The following is a 20,063-nucleotide window of genomic DNA, read 5'->3' as shown; positions in this document are numbered from 1 at the left end:
AGCCTTGGGACAGCACTCATGTTGGATTCTCATTCTAGTAACAGCCAGCAAAGCTTGCTATGAAAAGATTTCTCTGCACCATTTTCATAGTTTGTGATATTTTGCTGTTGTCTGTTCCAAGTGTGAGATGTGTTTATGTTTCTCCCGTCCGCAGATGAATGCAGTTTTGCACTCTAACATTCAAGAGGGCATTCGGCACTATTACGACGACCTCGACTTCAAGAACATCTTGGATTTTGTCCAGGAAAAGGTTTGGCTTTGGAGGGAGGGTGGCATATGGGGGGGTGTCATGAAGTTTTACAAGCATATGTTGCAATGCTGTGGATGGGGAAGCGTAACGAGTGGTTTGCTCTGTGCCTCGCTGAAGGAGAAGCACACTGCTGGCTCAGATCTGGTTTACCATCAACCAGAGCCCCCAGATCCCTTTCCCCAGGGCTGCCCTCCAACCTTTCATCCCCCCCAGTCTGCACATGTATCTGTCCCGGCTGCAGAATCCACCACTGCCCATGCTAACCTTCATGCAGTTGCCTTCTGATTGCCCTCTTGTTTTTGGCAAAGCACCTTCTCATGGTGTGTGCTATGTAAACGTCCTTCAATTCTATGCTTGGCATGGACAAGGAGACCTCACCGGGATATTTGTGTTTCCCATAGCCAATAGAAAATCAGCACCCAATTCCTGAAAACTCTTTTGTCATTATCCCAAACTGCAGGGGAACAGCTGGAAGAATGAACTAAGATGTGTAAAAGCCTATTCAAGACTGCAGCAACCCTCAGGCGGGCTGCCTTAGATAGTTATATTTTTATATAGTTATATTTCTGAGATGTGTCATTGAGCCAGACAAGCACTTGACCTGATGGGAAAACTGCCAATAATTTCTTTTCTCCTGGTAGCTGGGAAGAAAGAAGAGCCCCTGGCTTTCAATGGGCAGCGCTGTGAGCAAGCTGCCCCAAGGACTTGCAAGAGCAGTGCTAATCTGCACCCAGTCCTGTTTTGGGGCTTGGCCATTCTGCTGTAGCTTCCTTAATTGTGTGGTTGTGCATCTATTCAGCATGGCACCTAATGCTTAGAGGCTGCCAGGGCTTGGCAGCATCTGTCTCCTGTTCTCAGGCCAACCTTCAGGTTGATAAACTGCTCTTCTTACAGCTATCACTTTTTTGAACCAAAGTTTTATGTGCCTTGGCTGCTGTTGCCTCATATTTCATGCACTGTGTAGTTTTTTGGGGGGATTTCTGCTGATCACGCACTGTATCAAATTAAAATGTCTTCCCTGTCCCTATTTCCCACTGTTCCTCCCCTCCATCTCAAAATACCCGAGGTAGGTAGGTGTGCTTCAGAGCAACGGTCATAGAATCATAGAATCCTTAGAGTTGGAAGGGACCTTCAAGGGTCACTCAGTCCAACTCCCCTGCAGTGCAGAGGGACGTGATGCATCCCTCCAAATGCACTGCAAATCCAAACAGAGGATCAAGGCAGGTGGTTGAGTTGTGTTGCCAGTTGGGTTGTGGACAAAACTCTGCCATGCTAACCCTTCTCCAAGAAGCCGTTCTCATGCAACCCATGCATTCAGCAGACAGCTCACAAACATTCTGTATGGGTCAGACTTGAAGTCATTACCCAGTTCAGACAAGCATGGTTGGCTCTAATGTGTTGCTTTGTTTGTTCCTGGGAATTTGGGGAATATAGTTTTGCTCTTATTTTGATGGAATGTATCTGGTATGTCCATTGCAAGTCTTACTGCAAGAGGGGAAATGATTGGCTCAAAGCACTTGGTGAATATTTTGAGGGAAGAAAGAGGGGGAAAAACAAAACCTTGAGATCTAGGAGAGGAAAGAGGGAGAAATCACAGTGAAGTTGCACGCTCAGAGCTTGGCGGTGGGGAAAGGAGCCAACACAGCTGCATTCTGATTAATGTTTTTTTCATAGAGCATCACAAAGATGTGAATTTTACCTCTCACTTTGAAGGAGCCCATGAAGCTCCTTTGATGTAGGTGGAATGTAAGGCTGATGGTGCCCTCCGTGTTCCTCTCTCTGTAAATACCCACCTCTGACTCCTGCAGCCATCATTACTGAACCAAATACATCAGTAAGACTGGCAGCCCTCTGAAGGTCTCGAGGCTTAAGAGATCTCAGGGAAGATCCTTATCTTTCTAAAGCTTGGCTCCAACCTCTCTGGGAGGATGCTGTAATTCAGTCTTCCCTGTATGGAAGATAAATGGACACTGCTGTGAGCTATCAGAAAGTACACGTTGGAGCCATTCTCAGTGCCTTGGCAAGGAGTTGGGGCAAGATGTCTTTGCAGGAAGGTTTCTGTGTCTCCAACCAAGCAAGGATCAGGCACTTAGCGTATGATCTCAGTCCCTGTTTATGATCTTTTCCTGTTGACTTCTTCACTTGACTTTTTATTAAGGTTTTCTGTGGGAGATACTCATCTCAGAGTCTCTCTCTGTACTTAGAAGTTGTGGCTGCTTCTGGTATGGCTGAAAAGTCTTTGCACGTTTTCTCTTCCAGCAAGAAAAGGAGCTTTGCAAGAACGTGCATCTCACTGCTGTGAGCTTCTGTGTTAGCACAGCATTTGCAAACCAGAAACCAGCAGTGCTACCAGTGATTGAAAGGCCCCCTCCCATCACGCCAAGGACAGGAGCAGGGAGAAGCAATGCAGAAGCATAACTGCTTTTAAGAGACAAGAAATGGCAGCATTCTGGCAGCTCAGCAGCCCTTGGGTTCGATAAAACACGGCTGAGCTGCTGATGGTGTTCTTATAAAGGATGGAGGGGCTCCTTTGGGGCTTTTCAGGACTGGTTCACCTTGGGATGATGAAAACATGTGGCCAGCATGGAAGGATTGCACCCAGGCATGGTGTATTTTGCAGTCAAAACACAAGCTCAGAGCACCCTGTGACCACCGCTTCTTTCTTAGCCTTGCCATTTGCTGTGCCAAAGCCTCATCTGCTCACAGGTTAGCTGACACACAGCTGGTTTAGCTCAGGGAAAACCACACCGTGCTCCTTAGGATTTGAATTTTGTGTTCACCCTCTGTCAAGCAATGCTTTCAACCTGTGCTGAATGCCTGCATGCACTTTAACTGGTAGCGTACAGTAAAAACAACAGGGAATGGTGGTCCTTTCCTGAATAACAGCTGTGCGGAGAAGCACAGGTTGGTAGTGTGTTACATACCATGATTATTGCTCAAGTAAGGTGAGTTTACCTGCCAAGACCAACTTGTTTTGTCTGCCTGTGGGATGGCAGATATTAGAATGAATCGTCCTTAAGAAATAATACTTACCCATTTGTATTATTCATCTGAGCTGAGCTGCTGCCCTTTGCAGCGCAGGGACGCGGGGTTGGAGGCCACGATGAGTCAGAAGCCCCACTTTGCTGCCAGTGATGAACTGCAGCTCTGTGCTGCTCCTCCTCTGTCCCTTTTTGGTGGTTTGCTGAGCACAGGTGGGAGAGGGGGAGTTCAAAAGCCAGGATTTGAATTTCAAAGCGATGCTGGCGCTGCCATCCGCGCTCAAACCCGAACGGCTCCAAAAGTGAGACTCAGAGGGAGGAAGGCGCTGTGCATGCACACCTCTTTCTTCCTCTCTCTCAGGAGGGTGAAAGGCAGCTCCCGCCTGCACATCTCCTTGGGGCACTTTGCTTTGAGGCCACTGCACAGGACAGCTGCATTGGCTGCGATGAGGGTTGCGTGGCTCTTCCAAAGCAGCCTGCAAGGCTCCGTCTGCAGGCTCTGCTGTTGTTTTCTGCTTGTTATCCCTCTCTGAGCTCTGTGAGCTTCCATGAAAGTAAAACACAGACCCAGGTCTGTCTCAGCTTATAGGAAATAAATCCAGGCACAACAGCAGGGCAGCCTAAGCCTCTCTTTGCAGGGAAGAAAACACCCCGGAGAGCTCTCCTGCAGTCGTAATGTTCATTACAAGGATTTTGTATCAAGTCTTGCAAACGGAAGAAACTTCTTTGCAGCACTGGAATATCGAGTAGTGCAGCAATATCCAATATTCCTTTTGGGGTTTTCCTCCTTTCTTCCTGAACTAGTTCTGCAAGCTCGCCTCCCTCACTGACACAGATGGCATTGAAAGCAATAAAGGCAGGAGGTTAGAACATAGTTTGAAATCCAACCTGGGGAGCTGGTGTCTATTCCTATTCCTGTGGGCCAAGTATTGCCAGCTATCTACAGGAAAGGGAACAGATGCTCCCAGAGCTAAACCTGTCCCGAAAGCCGTCCCTTGGAGACTGTTGTGCTTAAAAGAAATGGGAAAAACCCTTTCTGTCTCATTGAGCACACACACACACCTCCCCTGCCCACTCCAGGCTTTTCTTTTGAGGGGGAGAATTGTTAAGATTGAAGCTTGTTTACCAAGAGAAGGGATGACTCAGGATGTGTTTAGCCCACTTTTATTCCGTGCAGAGCAGAATATGACATTCATTAAATTTGTATTATTATTAATACTATTGCCCAAACAGAAGAAAAAGAAGCTTTTTTTCATTCATAGCTGCAGCATTTGATCTCTGATTTAACCTGACGGGAAGAGAAATGGCTGTTAGACCGTGGAGTTTTATCAGCATATTGCCAAATAGCACCAACTAGTTGAGCATTCATTCAAGGCACTGAAAGAGCATCTCTCTTGCATGCCCTGGGAATAGAATGGATTAGTCACCTGTAATTAAATCAGCTGGAGCAAAGCATGAATGAGCCTCACCTTTCCTGGGCTTGTGAAAGCCGTGCTGCCTCCAACACATGCATGCACAGTCCTCTAACTGCTGCAAGTCTCTAAAATGCTGCTAAACACCCATTTTTTTGTTGTTGTTTGGTTGGTTTTTAACATGATATCTTCAGCTTCCACCTTAGGGTTCCGGAAAGCAAGAAGTAACTGGGGATCTCTTCATACCAGCAGCACCAGAGATGCAGTACAAGGCTGGAGGGAGATGCACGGGTGGGCTGGAAACGCCATGCGTTGTTCATCTGCCTGCCTCATCCCTTCCTTTTCTTCCTTTGCAGTTTTCTTGCTGTGGTGGTGATGAATACCGAGACTGGGAGGTTAATCTGTACCACTCCTGCAATGGCAGCGGACCGCTTGCGTGCGGCGTGCCCTACACGTGCTGCATCAGGAAGGTAAAGCAGCCAAGGCACAGAAAGTGCCTTTATTTAAGCAAAATCCCATCTTCTCACTGGTTTGTGCACTGGCTTCTTATAGACGTTGCCATTTTGAGTAGTGCCTTGGGACAGTGTCAGCACAAAACACCAAAGAAATTAGAACAGGTATATACGGGCTGCACTGTGTTTTGGTGGGCTCTGCTGCCTTAATGCAGTGTGAATAGCAAAGCACGGGGCTGTGCATTGCATCTGTATTGTGCCAAGAGGTTGTTTGAAATGCTGAGTTCCCATCTTCCTGCCTACTGTCAGACATTACATCTGGGTTGGAGGGTGGTTTGACAAAGAGCAGCATCTTAAGCTGACTTGGCTGTATCTCAGCATGGATCAGGATCAGCTGCTGTCCTTTCCTTTTGCTCTCCTGTGCAGTGGCATGCTGTTCTCAGCTGGCTGCCACTGGGTTTAACAGTATGGGCTTCACATTCACTGGCATCTGCTCATCACGAGGAGGTTTTGTGAGTTTTGCTGTAAGAGCTTAGAAAAAAGCCAGGAGCTGGGCAAGAAAAAGTGCAAATATCCTCAGCTGCTGTGGCTAAAAATGCTGTCAATACTGCTGAAAATAATTTATTGCCTTAATCCTCTCTTTGACACCAGTGATGGACCCCTGGGCCCCCAGAACATTACTTTGGAGGACTGCAATGGAATGTTCATCACCAGCTAGCTCTGAACTTGTGCAGAACTTGCCTGTGTCTTGCTTGTATACTTGCATGGACCTTAAATCTAGCATTATTGTTGGCCTTTTTATTTATTTTTCAATGGAAAAAAAAGGGGAAATTTAATATATTTTGCTATCAGTGGAAGGCTGGCATGCAAATCAGCTGCAAAAATAATTATTTTCTCTAATCAGGGCGTTGATTAAGGATCTTTATCAGCTCCTGAAGATGGAATCAGAAATTCATGTCCTGTCCTTTCTTTTATTACTAGTGAGGATGTGTTGGAGAAAGTCAAGTGCATTTGTCAGTATTTTTACGCTCCCTGTGGTTTTTTGACAACTTGGGAAGCAAAACTCCTTTGCCTGACAAAGCGTTTTGGAGATGGAAGCAAACACAGATATTTAATGTAGTGGGAGAAGTAATAGAATCATAGAATGGCTTGGGTTGGAAGGGACCTGAAGGATCATCGAGTTCCAACCCCCTGCCACAGGCAGGGCAACCAGATCTATCAGCCTAGGTTGCCCAGGGCTCCATCCAACCTGGCCTTGAACACCTCCAGGGATGGGGCATCCACAGCCTCTCTGGGCAGCTGTTCCAGCACCTCACCACTCTCTGTGTGAAGAACTTCCCACTGATATCCAATCTAAACGTTCCCTCCTTGAGCTTAAAGCCATTCCCTCTTGTCCTATCGACCCTTAGAGCGTTGAAGTGATCAGAGAGGGGATTTTGTGGGTAATGTAGATAGGTGCGGATGCTCTTGGTAGAGCATCACTGGCGTAATTTCCATGCCAATTACAGAAGGAACAAGCTGCAGCTTTATGGCTGGGACCTGAAAGTGCACATTTCTTTTATGCCATGTCTTGCAGGAAAGAATAATTTACCCCTAAATGTGCACATTTCTTTTTCATCTCTGTGCCTCCAAAAGCACGGAAGGTTTTTGTTTTGTTGTCCGGGAGCTTTTGCTGGTTGCCAAAGCCATCTTTCTGAAAGCGTGATCATTTCAGCTTGTTCTTACTTTATGGACACAAGGCCCCTTTAGAATTACACGGCGTTATGGAAGATGCTGTTTTCCTAATGAAATAAGCCCGAAACAGATGAAAAGCCAACATGAGAAGATCAGTCCTGAGAGGTATAAAGTAACTGACTAGCTCAGGACATGCCGGAGCTGGCTTGGCTTTTCATGGGATGAGTAAGAATTGGTTTTATAACCAACGTTAGAAAACATTGTAGTCCATTCAAAATGTACCCCTACCACCCTGATGGAAGCAGAGGAATTTGGACTGATTTAATTTTATAGAGCTCTGGAACAGCAGTGCTTGGCTGAGGTTTCTCTCATAGCTGCAGCTGTTGAATTGCATTCATTGGCCAACAGTGATCCAAGCACTTGGAGTCTAAAATCCTAAAGTTTCTCCCTGAAGTGCTGGGAGGCTTTGGGGAAATTCCCTTTTGATTTCTGGAAAACCAAATACGTTTAATCCTGGTGAAACTCTCTTTGTTATGAAGGAGAGAAGCAGCTAAAAATGTGAGAAAAGGCAGTTAGAATTAAACAAAGGGAAAATCAAGGGAACACCTTACAGAGCTGCTTTGTTCAATGCTCACATAACCTGGGGGTGGTCCCAGCTGGAATCACTGGACAGGAGGTGAGAAGCATCCTCTGAAATGGCAGAAACCACAGGGGAAAGTAGTTCAAGAAAATCATTTTCTTATTCCTACCTGTTGCCTTTGGTTTCCTCCAGCCCAAGTCTGTGCCATCTCTCTGTTCACAGGTCCCTGGGGAAGTCATTAACACCCTGTGTGGATACAGGACACTCGATAAAGAGGTAATGTTTGCTTTTTCCTTCTTCTGTACAAGAAACCCTTGTGAAGCCCTTCCCAAAACACCCCTAAAATGACCTGAAGCTCTGCTTCGCAGTGGAAGGCTCTTCCCAATAGGCACAGCTGTTGCTGCGGCTGTATGTAAATGTATTTTTATTTATATTGATTAGCATCCCAAGGTCCTGCGTGGGCTCAAAGAGTGTGAGCACACGGCATGTTTGGGCGGTGTATGCAGGCTTTGGTGGGGCTGTTTGGGGAGTACTGAGCTATCTTTGGTCAGTCCTCGCAAATGCCAGCCCTGAGTTTTGGTTTTGGTGGTAGAACTGATTGTGAGGCCCCCAAGGGTGACTGTAGGACTGCGTCACAGCAGAGGGACACAGTATGGAGTGTGACTGTAAAGGGACTGTTTTTTGGCAAGAAAACCCAGGGAAAAGAAGTCCAATCTAAGGAATGGATTCCCAAACTCTTGCCATGGCGCTCATTTGCAGAACGAAGCAAACCCATCCAAACCCACAACCTCAATTCTGACTGCAGTGCTTCTTTGCAACCTTCTTCCAGCGCCTGGAGCTGCTCGACGTCATCCACGTGCGAGGCTGCATCCACGCCGTGGGGCTGTGGCTGAAAGATAACTTTGAGTCCACTTTGAGCATTGTTTGCTCGCTGCTGCTTCCCCAGGTAGGTTGTGGGTCAGGTCAGCATCCTCTTGGCTCCTTTCTAAGTTCTAGGGGAGGAAAACAAGTTGTTTTTAAGTAGTTTTCCCTGCTACATTTGTATCTGAGATCTGTCTTGAGTGGGAATGCAGCAGCACTTTCTAGAGCAACCTTAGCAAAATTAGCAATTTACTGCTGTGGTGCTGGCTGTCCCATAGCACACTCCCACATTTAATTAATGCTCAAGTAATAGCATCTGAAAGCAAGACATGTATACGATACCCAGAAATTATGTTGCATTTGTTTTTACATCTCTCTTCAAATATTGTATAAATATCAACCAAAAGAAACCATAATCATAAATTCAGCAGCTATTTCCATGCATCATGAAATCTGTGTTTAAATCATCGGCCATTACCAATGCCTGAGAATCCAGGCAGCTTTCCAGCACAGGTAATTAAGCTCTCCATCACAAATGCTGGATATGGAGAGAAATCTTGAGTTGCAGTGGGGGTTTCTCCTTTGGAGCACTGTTGGCACTGTGCTGCATGCAAAGATGTGAAAATCTCTTAGCTGTTTCCGGAATAATCTTTAACAGAACTGTAGTAATTTGGTGTTAAGTCTGTAATTATCATTATTATTATTATTAATTTCCTTCAAGGCTCACATATGAAAGCTTTCTCTTTAACTCCTTGGGTGTAACTTTGGGTTTGCCATTGGAGGTACTTGGTGGTGCTTCCTGGATATGGGGTTTTACCTAAATGAGAGTGAAATGGTTATGTGTTTTTCCTGGGCTTCCACTTGCAGTGATGTATAGAATAGTGGTTGAGTAAAGTAGAAGCTATTTGGGAAATATGTGCCACAGTGAGTTAATTTTTCAGACGACTGACTCTCCTGGGTGTCTCAGGTGATCATAGAATCACCAAATCATAGGATCACCAAGGTTGGAAAAGGCCTACAGGATCATCCAGTCCAACCATCCGCCTACCACCAATATTTCCCCACTGAACCTCATCCCTTAATGCAACTTCTAAATATTTCTTATACTCCTCTGATCCATTCAGACCTATTCTTGATCCAAATGAAAGAAATGAGGTGGGGGAGCAGTCTGCCCAGTCCTAGCTGCAGTACTCCGTGGTTATCAAGTGCCATCTCTGCAGTGTGCAGATGAGAATGGAACCTCTGCTGTGCTACCAACAGGAAACACAACAGGCATAGAAATGGGGTGAGAAAGTACCATAAAAGAGGCGACTGCTTCCATCTGCCTTGCAGGATGTCAAGAGCCCATTACAGGAGCTGCCTGTTGCGTTATCCATTAACCTACCAACGTGGTGCTCTTAATTAGGAAGGACAGGGAGACAAACCAGTGATGGCAATAAGGATTGCTGAGCCTTGATGAATATCAAGTGCTTTCGAGCGAGCGTTGTGATTTTTCTGGCATCCCCTTAAATGCTCTTCAGATAAAGAACGTCGTTCTTCCCATCTGCTTGCGACTTCCAGGTTTTAAATATAAATTGGATTTGATGCTGTCAAGTTTTGAAGGGAATGAAGTTATAAATGGCCGTCTGAGTTGCCAGGAGCTGTCAGCCCAGAAACAGCTTCAACCCCAGCAACTGCCAATGGGAAGCCAGGATGAGAATATTGTCCTTGAATTGCCAGTCCAAGGAGAGCACTGTTGACATGGGGAGGTGGTGGTGCCTTGAGCTTTGGGCAAATGTATTAACATGTCTCATCTTCGGCCATTGGGCGTTTGTTGTGTTTCGCTGTACACTTATTCTAGTCTCAAAAAGAGCTGCAAAGCACCTTGATGGAAAGCCTGCAGCAAGCCAGTGAGAAGGTTGGGAGCCAAATCCTGAGTACAGTTTTGGGTTTTGGCCAGTTTTCCTAAAAACGTGGCCTTCCTTAGGATCAAACTTTAACCTCACCTGTGATGTTGAGCAGCTCAAGGGCTGCTCAAGGGTGGGGTTTTGAGCTTGGCTGATATTCATCATCCAAATGCCCAAGCTTTGTGCTTGGATTTGGGATAAGCAACATTCTTAAGCCTTTCTTATGCAGAGGGAAATACCCAAGAAAAATTTGGACTGCCATATAGTGCCCTTGGGGAGCAAACCCCTGGGCAATGGCTGGTCTTAGCATTGGCTTTCCATCTTACTCAGATGTTGGAAACCACCACATTACTGTTTAGGGGGTGAGGGTGTGATTGTGTTCATTTGTCTTGCTTTGTTCAGAGCAAAGCGTAAATGCATCGACTAAGTTGTTTTTCTGCCTTTGCAGAATACCTTTATTTCTCTCTTTCTTCCTATGTTTCATTCTCTGGTAACAATCCTCTCTCTTCCCTTCTCAGCCAAGCTGCAATCAGTGGCAAATTCACATTGTGTCCTTGTACTGCTTGTGTTTAACTGTGAAGCAGCCCCAGATTTCACAGCAGAAAGCAGTGGAACACCTGAATTTGTTTTTATAGCATCTACCTCCCTACTTTCCCTGCATCCAGCAGGATTATACAGGGCACCTGCAATATGCATTTGTAGTTAGAATATGCCATGTAACCTTGTGCTTTGCTCTTTTCCCTTTGCATGCCTGGATGGTCTCATGGCAGCTTTTATATTAACCCAAGGAAAAGCATCTTCAACTTTCCTGTTCACTGATCTTTGCCAAGGATGTTTTCTGATGGCGTTTAATCCTCCTTAGCCAGATGGAGAAATAGCCACTGTAATAAGGAAGAAATAAGGGGATAAAAAAAGCCCTTCAACCCTTTTTTTTTCTCCATCCTAGAGAAGGAGAAAATAACACAAGTCCAATTAAAAATCAAATCTCTGATGGGTCATCTCCAAGGGTTAATATCTACTGACTCTGTAGTGCAGCGGACTTGCAGTAAATTGTTTCTATCTCTGTTTCACTTTGATATTTCATCAATCTCCAAAGCTCTTAGCTGGGAGCAGCTGTAGAAGGGCACTCTGCTGCGTTGCATCAGTGGGGAGGCAGATATGGAGGTGCTGCAGTCTGTGTCGCTGGAGATATTTAAGAGACGTGTGGACATGGCATGACAGCGTAGGGATGGGACTATGCCAGGCTGATGGTTGGGCTCAATGTTCTCCAAGGTCTTTTCCAACCTAAAAGACTCTATGATTCCAAGAGTGTGAGTCCTGAAGATGAACTATTTTGTGCATTTTGCAGGTTGGCGTCTGCCTCTCTTGGTGACAGTCATCTTAAACATTTTCTTGCCTAAAAGAGTTTCTTTCTCAGAGGGTTCTTGCCTTGCCTTGCCTTCCCTTGCCCTGCCTTTCCTCATTTTTTTTCCTTTTCTCTTTCCTCTTTTTTTCCCTTGCCTTCCCTTGCCTTCCCTTGCCTTCCCTTGCCTTCCCTTGCCTTCCCTTGCCTTCCCTTGCCTTCCCTTGCCTTCCCTTGCCTCCCCTTGCCTCCCCTCCCCTTCCCCAAGATTAATTTATATTTTGTTTCCTTTTTAATACCTAAGTTGCTCAAGGGACTGGGAGGCATTATATTCTCAGGCAGCTCATGCATGCTGAATGAAATAGGAGCAAGTAGTAAAAAGGATTTTTCCATCTACAGTCTGTGACCTCTGTGAGAACCCTGCCTTTAAATACCAATTTGTGGGAGGGAGAGCCAATAAAACATAAATATTTTTACTAGATTAAGTCTGGGAAAGCTCGCAATGATTCAGCTCTTCTCGTTAGCATGAGCCATCCCACCTTACAGCTGCCCAAATGGGAGAGGACCTCCATAGCTGGGCTCACACCTGTGCAGCACCCAGAGATGTTTGGAGGAAAAAGTGTTTTCCTGCAGAAGATTTTGCTTGCAGAAGACCCTTGTTGGGCTAATGGATTATTTCCTCCATGCCCAAAGCTGCTTTTACCAAACCATCTCTTTCCAACCTTTCCTGGATACCTCTTAAGGCAGCTCTTCGTGCCTTGGAGTAATAGTGGTGAAAGAGATGACACATTTGCTGCCTCAGGTTCAATAACAGTTTATTTTCTACAGCAATGGTTTGGAAACATCAGCAGGTGTTGTCCTGGTGTCGCTGCTCAACTGTACAGGCAGACACCCATAGTTAAAACATAATACAGTGCCCAGTTATAATTAGTGTCACTAATCTAAGTTAGCCAGAAATAATTATAGGTTCAGGATCGAAACGTGTTTTTAATTTGCTTTTTGAGCTTTTGCTGTTTTGCACAGAGAAAACTCGCAGGTGTTCCAGAGAAAGCCAGTAGCAAGGAATTGCATGGGAACCTTCTGGGTTTAACTGAGCGGTTATCATTGGGTCTTTGAGTTCAATAGCAAAAATACCAGACTGCCTACCTCTCCATCCTCCCAGGTGGGTCAGGGTCAGGAATGAGGGCAAAATGCTTTGGGGCACTTCATTTTTTTTTCCCCTCTGATAGCCCTGAATTTCCTTTAGCTGCTTGGGTTGGATGGGAGAGCTTACAGATGGCCTTGCTGATCTCAGAGGTCCCACTCTCTGGTTCCCTCTTGCTTGTTGAAAGGGAAAATGAAGAGGTTGCTTTGCCCAGATTGGGTGCTTTGGGCAAAGTTCAGCTGTTGCTCTCTGGGTGAGACCCAGAACGATGCTGAAAGATGGAGAAAAAGGGCATTGGCTGCAGTAAGATGCTGCTGTATCAGCTCAAAGCTGCTCATTTGCAGCTGGGAGAAGACAGAGGGATAGGAAACAGCAGAGAGATAGGGACCTCGTGAGGCAGCAGCAGTGCTTTCTGTCCTTTGCTGAACTCCAGCCAGAAAGAACAGGCAAATCACTGCTTCCAATGACCCGCCAGCGGTAGCTTGAAGTCATTACAAGGGGGAAAAACAGAGAAGAACAACATTTTTTTTCCTCTTTTTCTTTAATCTGGTGCTTCACCCATTGTGGTAACACGCTCCTCCGCAATAAAGCCTTCCTTCATACCACAGCACAATAAAATCAGCACTCCCATTAGAAGTCTCTTTACTTCTGGAAAACATGGTGCCCTTGGTGCCAGGGATATTGAATTCATCTGTATTCCTGACAGCTTTTTCCATTTTCATTAAGAGGAAGAGGATATTTAGAGCCGAGCTGGAATAGCACTCGGTTCATTACTCAGAAGAGTGTGAAGGCGTGGGGATGCAGGCTGTTGGCTGAGGATGTGGGGTACCTTAATTAAGTTAAATAAATCCCCCGGTGCACCCCAATGCTGTGTCCCATCGGGAGGAGGGAAGCAGGAGCCACATTTCCAGTGCTGCATCCCCAAACCTGGCTGATTTTGCAGAATGGGATCCGTTTGGATTCAAGTCATTGTAGACAATTTTTTTTTCCCCTGAATTACTGTTTGGTTAACGGAGGAAGAATTTTATGTGCTTGCCTGAAAATGTGTCCCTTCAAAGAGGTTTGCTTTCCTGGTCCCTTCACTCTAACAGCAGCGGGCTGTTAATCTGCCCAATGACCTCTTAGAAGTAAGTAATGCTGGAGCGTGACATATATTTGAGTGCTATTTTAACACTTTTGAAGTCCTTGGGGGCTCTGCTGTTGGATGTGGGTGAGAACAATCTTATTTTCAGCATGGGCATTGCAGTGGTTGCTCTGGGCTCTGTCGTTTCCATAGGGAGATGTAGGTGTCCCCAAGCACCATGCATTGGCCTCCTGCATCCCTCCTGCCCACAGGTCCCTGCAGCTCCATTTTTCTTGCAGTATCTGCAACCCTATTTCCCAACAAGGACCCTAATGGCACTCACTCATTCTTTCTGCATTTTGGAGAAAGCCCTGCTGGCCATAACCACACAGCAGCCCCTGTACCATGCCTGCTATTTTTGTGATTCATCCTGTTATCGAGGGGGTGAAGACGCTTATTGTTCGCCATAATTAGGTGGAATGTAAAATAGGCAGGATGCTCTTTGAGGATTGGTGGAGTCAAGCTGAGACTCAGAGTGGGGAGCAGACCTCGAGGGAGGGCTCTGTGCTGGGGAAGCACCCCAGTTGGATGTGGTTTTCCCTATTTCTTGCTGAGCAAAGAGCTGTCAGCCTTGAGGGGGTTTCCCCTCTGGATCCACCTCCAGGAGAACCTGAAGAGGAAAAACCAACATTGAGTGGTACGGAGGTATCTTCTGTGCAATGCACACTGCTGGTGGGGCTGCTGGAGCATTTCTCTGTCCCTGAAAGGCAAATGGATGAACCTGATGCTGTTCGTGTTTGCCTGTGTGCTTTCAGCTCACCAGGTAACACTTTCTGTGCTGTGCTTTTCCCCTGTGGAATCACAGAATCACCAAGGTTGGAAAAGACCTACAGGATCATCCAGTCCAACCGTCCACCTGTCTCCAACAGTTCTCACTGAAAGGAGTTCGCCTCCGTTCCATTTAGGAATCCCCATTGATCCCTGCTTTAAGTTGCATGACATCCCCAGTTGTCTTTTCCTTCACTCTCCTCCTTTGCAGACCCTAATGGATCAGCTGGGACACAGCTCAGTGGTCAAAAAACGTTCATTTTTCAGCTCCCAAAGCAATGCACTGCAGTACTGCAGGAGATGCCAGCGGATGGATGGTACAGTTATCACCCCAAAGGAAGCATCAGGTGAAATCAGGCGATGGACTTGAATCCCTGGGCTGCTGGAAATGCTTGTCTTCATCCTCCTTAAGATCTAGATTGTTGTTTTTTTCCCGTGACAGCCAAGCAGGGAAATAACCCAAGTGGCACCTTGCTTGCAGCGTTATCCTAACTTTAGCCAGAACGCAGACCTGTGCCCCTCTCTGCAATGCTCACAGTGATATCCAGCATGCCCCACAGTCAGGGCCAGGGTGGGAAGTCATGAGACACACAGAGCTGTCAGCAGATTTAGCAAAGATCCTCCTGCTCTGTCAGCTGGCATTACTGCATCTCATCCGCTCCCATCTCTCGCTCAGGTTGGGGAGTTTGGGTGACAGCCCTTCCTGCACACAACGACCTTTGGGGATGGTTTGCATGCCCGTGCTGGCTTTGACGTGTGCATTTTGCAGGTGGTCGGCCTGGTGATGGCGTGGCTGTACTGGCAGAAGCTCAATGAGATTTACTCCCAGCTGGACACCGTGGACTTCAGGATGCTGGAGGTGCGCGATTTCAGCTTCGGGGCATTGGATCTGAGCGGCGCAGGCTGGTGCTGGTGCTTGCCCAAGGAAGGAGGATACATCCCCGTCAATGCCATGGAGGAAGATGAGGAGGAAGGCGTGTGTGCCACAGCCAAGAGTGAGGAGCCGGAGGGCTGAAAGCAGTAATGGCAGAGGAAGCTTCGAGCAAAACTCTCAGTGAGACAGCTGATGCTGGATGTGAAAGCATTGCAGTCTGTTTTCTCAGGTTCAGGAGATACCTTTGGGGAAAACTGCAAGGTAGCATTGGGAGGCTGTAACAGTGCAATACACTGTGTGGGTACGTGAGCTCCTGAGGGCCCTTTTACTGCATTGCTGACTTGAAATATTTGTACATCTGGGTTTTTTTTTTTTAGTTTTTACACAATAAATGTGACTGCTGTTCTGTTTTGCAAAGTCAGTGGCACTTGCTGCATGCTGGGGGAGGGAGAAGCACCACCAGTGCACGTTGAGGTATCTTTATGTTCACGTTTAGCCTGACTTCCTGAAGGATAGAGCCCCAGGGAGACCTTATGGCTCCCTACAACCACAGAAAGGAGATTGTGGTGAAGGGGTTTGGCTTCTGCTCCCAGTTAACAGAGATAGGACAAGAGGTGACGGCCTCAGGTTGTGCCAGGGGAGATTCGGGTTGGATATGAGGGCAAATTTCTTCTCCAACAGAGTGGTTGGGCACTGGCACAGGGTGGCCAGGGAGGTGATGGTGTCACCGACCCTGGGGGTGTTTTAGAACCATGGAGATGTGGCACTGAGGGACGCGGTCAGTGGGCATGGTGGGATGGGTTGGGATGGGGGATCTTAGTGGTCTCTTCCAGCCTTAATGATTCCATGATTCTTCCAGGGACCAAACCCAAAGACCAGATAAGGAGAGGATTTTTTCCTCTCTTAATGTCTGTTTTTTTTACAGCAGCATCCTGGTGATCAAGGCAGCAGTTCCCTTCTGCATTGCTCAGGATATAGGAATTAAATATGCTGACTGGGATAAATGGGCCATGCTGGGAACCGAGCTTACAGAGGGAAGCCCAGGGCAGATGAATTGCAAAAATACAAGCGTGTTTTTATCCAAGAGTGAAAGGCTCTGCAGAGCTCTCCCCAGTGCTGGCTCAGCTGTAACCCATTGGTGGGAGCTTTGCCATCCATCAGCCCAAAGTCAAACACAGCACGGTGAGTGCAGAGGAGGAGGCATCGATTGGAGATGTTTTCCCCCCAGAGGAACCCATGGGAACCCTCCTCAGGGCGGCGATGGCAGCCGCATCCATCAAGTGGGCAAAGTCACTTCAAAAGCAAAAATGCAAAGGAAAGAACAAAAAGTCTGCTCTTAAAAATGGTCGTTTCTGCTGTGCCCCCCAGCAAAAGAAAGGCTGGAGTTATTAGATGTGCTTCTTATTAATATAGGCGTTTTGGAAGCCAGGAGCCAAGTTCTATAACGCAGGCACCCAATGCGCTGTGCTGCGTACAACCGCTGAGCTCTGTCTCCCTCTTCTGCCTGTTTTGAGACTTTTTTCCTTTAATCAGATGAGAAACACTTCCCAGCACGAGCCTGAAAAGGGCTTTTTTGCACGGGATGGTTCCCATAGATCGCATTGAAAATGGAGCCGTGAGCCAGCAGTGGGGTTATTGAGTGGTGTTAAAGCAATGTGACCAACACTGGGGGATTTCTTGCAGGTGAAGAAGGTCAAAACCTCCAGGTGCTCACAATCATGTAAGGAATAACAGGTGTTTGTCTTCATCCAGGCATCTCACAAACCCCAGAGGTTTTGCTTTTTTTCTTCCTTCCTCCTCCAGTCTCTGGGAGGCACTTAGTAAAACCATTATATATACAAGCTGATAAATCCAGCCTGCTCTTTGGGGCTAATTTCCATGTAATGGCTGGGGAAAATTCACTCCTGTTATTTTTCTCTTTTTTTTCATCACTGGATGAGCTGCTGCTGTTGTCTCTGTACCATTTGCTGGCTGGGCAGAGCCTAGGAAGGCTGGAGTGCAGCACGCAGTGGGTCAGACTCAGCAGGCTTTCCTACCTGGACTAACAAGGGGTGCTTTGTAACAGGCACTGAGTGATGAGAGATACAGTGGATGCAACGTGCGTGGAGGCTTGGCACCCTGCTATGCTATTTCCATTTAGCAAACAGAGATAAAGCATCAAACAAACTTTGCTTCTGCAGAGGCTCCAGATGATGCCAGAGAGGTGAGAGGAGAAACGCTGTTATCAGACAGCCTTAAAGCCCAAAGCAGGATTTCTCTGCTTGCTTGCTGAATGATGGGACTGTCTGTAGCCAAGTGGCCCATGCTGCTTTGATGCAGATCTATTGATAGCCCTGTTAAAAGGTTAAACAGACGTGAGCAAGCCAGGCATTAAATAGACACAGGCAGGCGAGGGAGCGCCTCACCTGCTCACAAAACCAAGAGGTTGCTTCTCTCGTGCTCAAATTTGCAGATATTTCATGTGTCGAAGGCAAAACGTGGAAGGTGTATCAAAAAGGCAAAGCCATTGATGGCACTTGGGCTGGTCCTTTGGTCCCCAGTGGGTTCAGGAGCTTTCTGCCTCTTGGTGGTGCTTCCCTGCACCTCCCCAAGTAATTTCCCCGTGTTCTTTGCTGTCAGCAGTGCGTGAGGTTGCACTGAGCCAAAGAGCAAAAGCTGCTCCTCTCCCCACTCCCCATCAATCGAGGCAAAACTGATAGGAATCAATAATTAAAGAAATGACAATTAACTCAGGAGAGGCCGATTGTGGATGGTAGGGATTGGCAGCTGGAATATTGTTACATCCCATCTGGAAACCATCACTGCACGCCACCAGGTCTTCGTGGCATGAATGTCACAGCCTCTCTGAAGGTCTATTTATGTCCCGTGATGCTCTTCTGCTCCAAAAGTCAATCGGCATTACCCAAAAATACATTTTAACCTGGGAGCTACAGAGCTGCAGCCAATGGGCGTCGATACGATGTTTGCAGGAGCGGTTTCCTCCCGAGGCAGTCTGGGCTCCCGCACCCATCAGCACCCACTGCATCCCCACGCTGAGCACAGCCCCTCCAATTCCTGAGTGCTTCTGGAGAGGCAGAGGTGAGTCTGTTGATGTTAATGTTTGCTTTTCTGGAAGTGAAAGCTGGTGGGGGTAGTGGGGTTTAATGGGGAAGCATGGATGTGCTCTTCTTTTCTCTCTCTTTTTACTTCGACAGCACTTTAGGTCATGTTTCCCTGCAGTTCTAGTCTGTGTCGTGCTTGTGTTTATATGCAAAGGCTTCTGGGGGGAAATAAAACTGCCTATGTAAAAAAGGAGATGAAAAACATCCCGAGGCACAGCTTGGATGCATCAGTCGGGACCTTCTATTTAGCAAAGTGTGTTTTTGCTGGGGAAATGAGGTATTTTTTTTTCTGCCAAACAGAGCTGTGGTAGAGCTCACGTTGGCCAGGATAGGTTGTAAAAGAAGAAATAATAATAATTCATGTTTCTTAGTTGTGTAAACCCAGCAGGAGGGCTGCGTGTCCCCATCCACACCCAACACTGCTGCTCTTGGGGGGGTTCATGGTATTCATCTGCTGGAAGGCACTGGACTGGGTCAATTTTAAAGCAAAATTATTTACACCCACAGCTGGGTAAGCATAATGCTGTTTCTCTTGCCAGCATCAGCTTCCTGGATCCCCAAATTTAGCCCCATCATGTTATTTGCAGGAAGCCAAGGCTCACAGCTGATGTGTGTTATCCTCCAATACAGCCAGGTTTGGGGCATGGTTGTCCACCCAGAGCTGCTTACCCTTAAAATTGATTGAGTCCTTCACCTGAGCAAGAACAGTTGGATTAACGTGGCCAAAAACCCCAAGTCTGTTAGATCAAGAGATGTCTTCATGTCTTCAGGTGGCAATTAGCTAAGGCTGGAGCCCCTATTGGTCACACGGTGGTCTCTGCCTTAGGGAAAAAATGAGTCAATAATTCAGCAACTCGAGCAGAGCTGACCTGGGCAGCAATGGATCCTTCTGGCTCCTTGTGTGCACAACCAGTTTGCTTCTTATTTTAAACCTTTTTGGGGTTGAATTGGGATTTTGCTTCCCTACAGGAGATGAATGGTGGTGTATTGCCATGGATGCAGGCAGTCAGAGCGGGGGATGCAGAGAGCTGCTCTCAAAGTGACTTTGGGAGGCATCGACTGGGCTGCCACTAGTAATAACCATTCCCCCTTCCAACTCAAGTGTGAAAGACAATCACTGGAGGTCAGATAATTAGGAGATTAATTAGTGTCCGTGGCAAAATCCAAATAATCTCACACGGGGAATAAAACCATGTGTAGGAAGATATCTGAAAGTGGAAGTGTGTGTGCAGCAGAAGATCAGGCTGTGCTCAGGATATGGGGAAAGACAAACTCTGCTTTGACACGACCCCTTTTAGCTGTGCATGACCCCCCAAAAGTCAAATGGCTGTTTACTCCCCAACCAGCCCCACTGTAACAGCTCTGTTAGCCAAGCAGTTCTCCATCATCATACCGGGAATTCTTTCTAATAATCACTCACAACTTCCTGCCAGCAGCAGGAGGGAAGGATGGAGATCTCACCCCAGTAAAGCACATTTCTGAGCTGTGGGGACAGCGGAGGGGCAGTGATAGTGCAGAGTGAGGCAGGGCTGGGCTCGCTGCTATGGGGGGAGGGAGGAGGTGGCGGCCCCCAGTGTGCCCTCAGCCCTCCGGGAAGGTCCCTGTGCTTTTGGCC

General features: G+C 47.0%; 1 protein-coding gene across 4 annotated transcripts in view; it reads left to right on the top strand.

The window, feature by feature from the left end:
• Window positions 1-15,764, top strand: part of TSPAN15L (tetraspanin 15 like) — a 34,722-nt gene extending 18,958 nt beyond the window's left edge. For all 4 annotated transcript variants that reach the window (XM_040651574.2, XM_040651580.2, XM_040651578.2 and 1 more), the window contains 5 exons: window positions 155-250; window positions 5,000-5,113; window positions 7,572-7,625; window positions 8,179-8,295; window positions 15,243-15,764. In XM_040651574.2, coding sequence (XP_040507508.1) covers window positions 155-250; window positions 5,000-5,113; window positions 7,572-7,625; window positions 8,179-8,295; window positions 15,243-15,488 — 627 coding nt within the window. In that variant the 3' untranslated portion in view covers window positions 15,489-15,764. The remainder of the gene's footprint in view (window positions 1-154; window positions 251-4,999; window positions 5,114-7,571; window positions 7,626-8,178; window positions 8,296-15,242) is intronic.
• The last annotated feature ends 4,299 nt before the right edge of the window (window positions 15,765-20,063 follow it).

This window comes from Gallus gallus, chromosome 22 (assembly GCF_016699485.2).
Source record: "Gallus gallus isolate bGalGal1 chromosome 22, bGalGal1.mat.broiler.GRCg7b, whole genome shotgun sequence".
NCBI classification, from domain to species: domain Eukaryota; kingdom Metazoa; phylum Chordata; class Aves; order Galliformes; family Phasianidae; genus Gallus; species Gallus gallus.
This window is presented reverse-complemented; position numbering and strand designations above follow the sequence as displayed.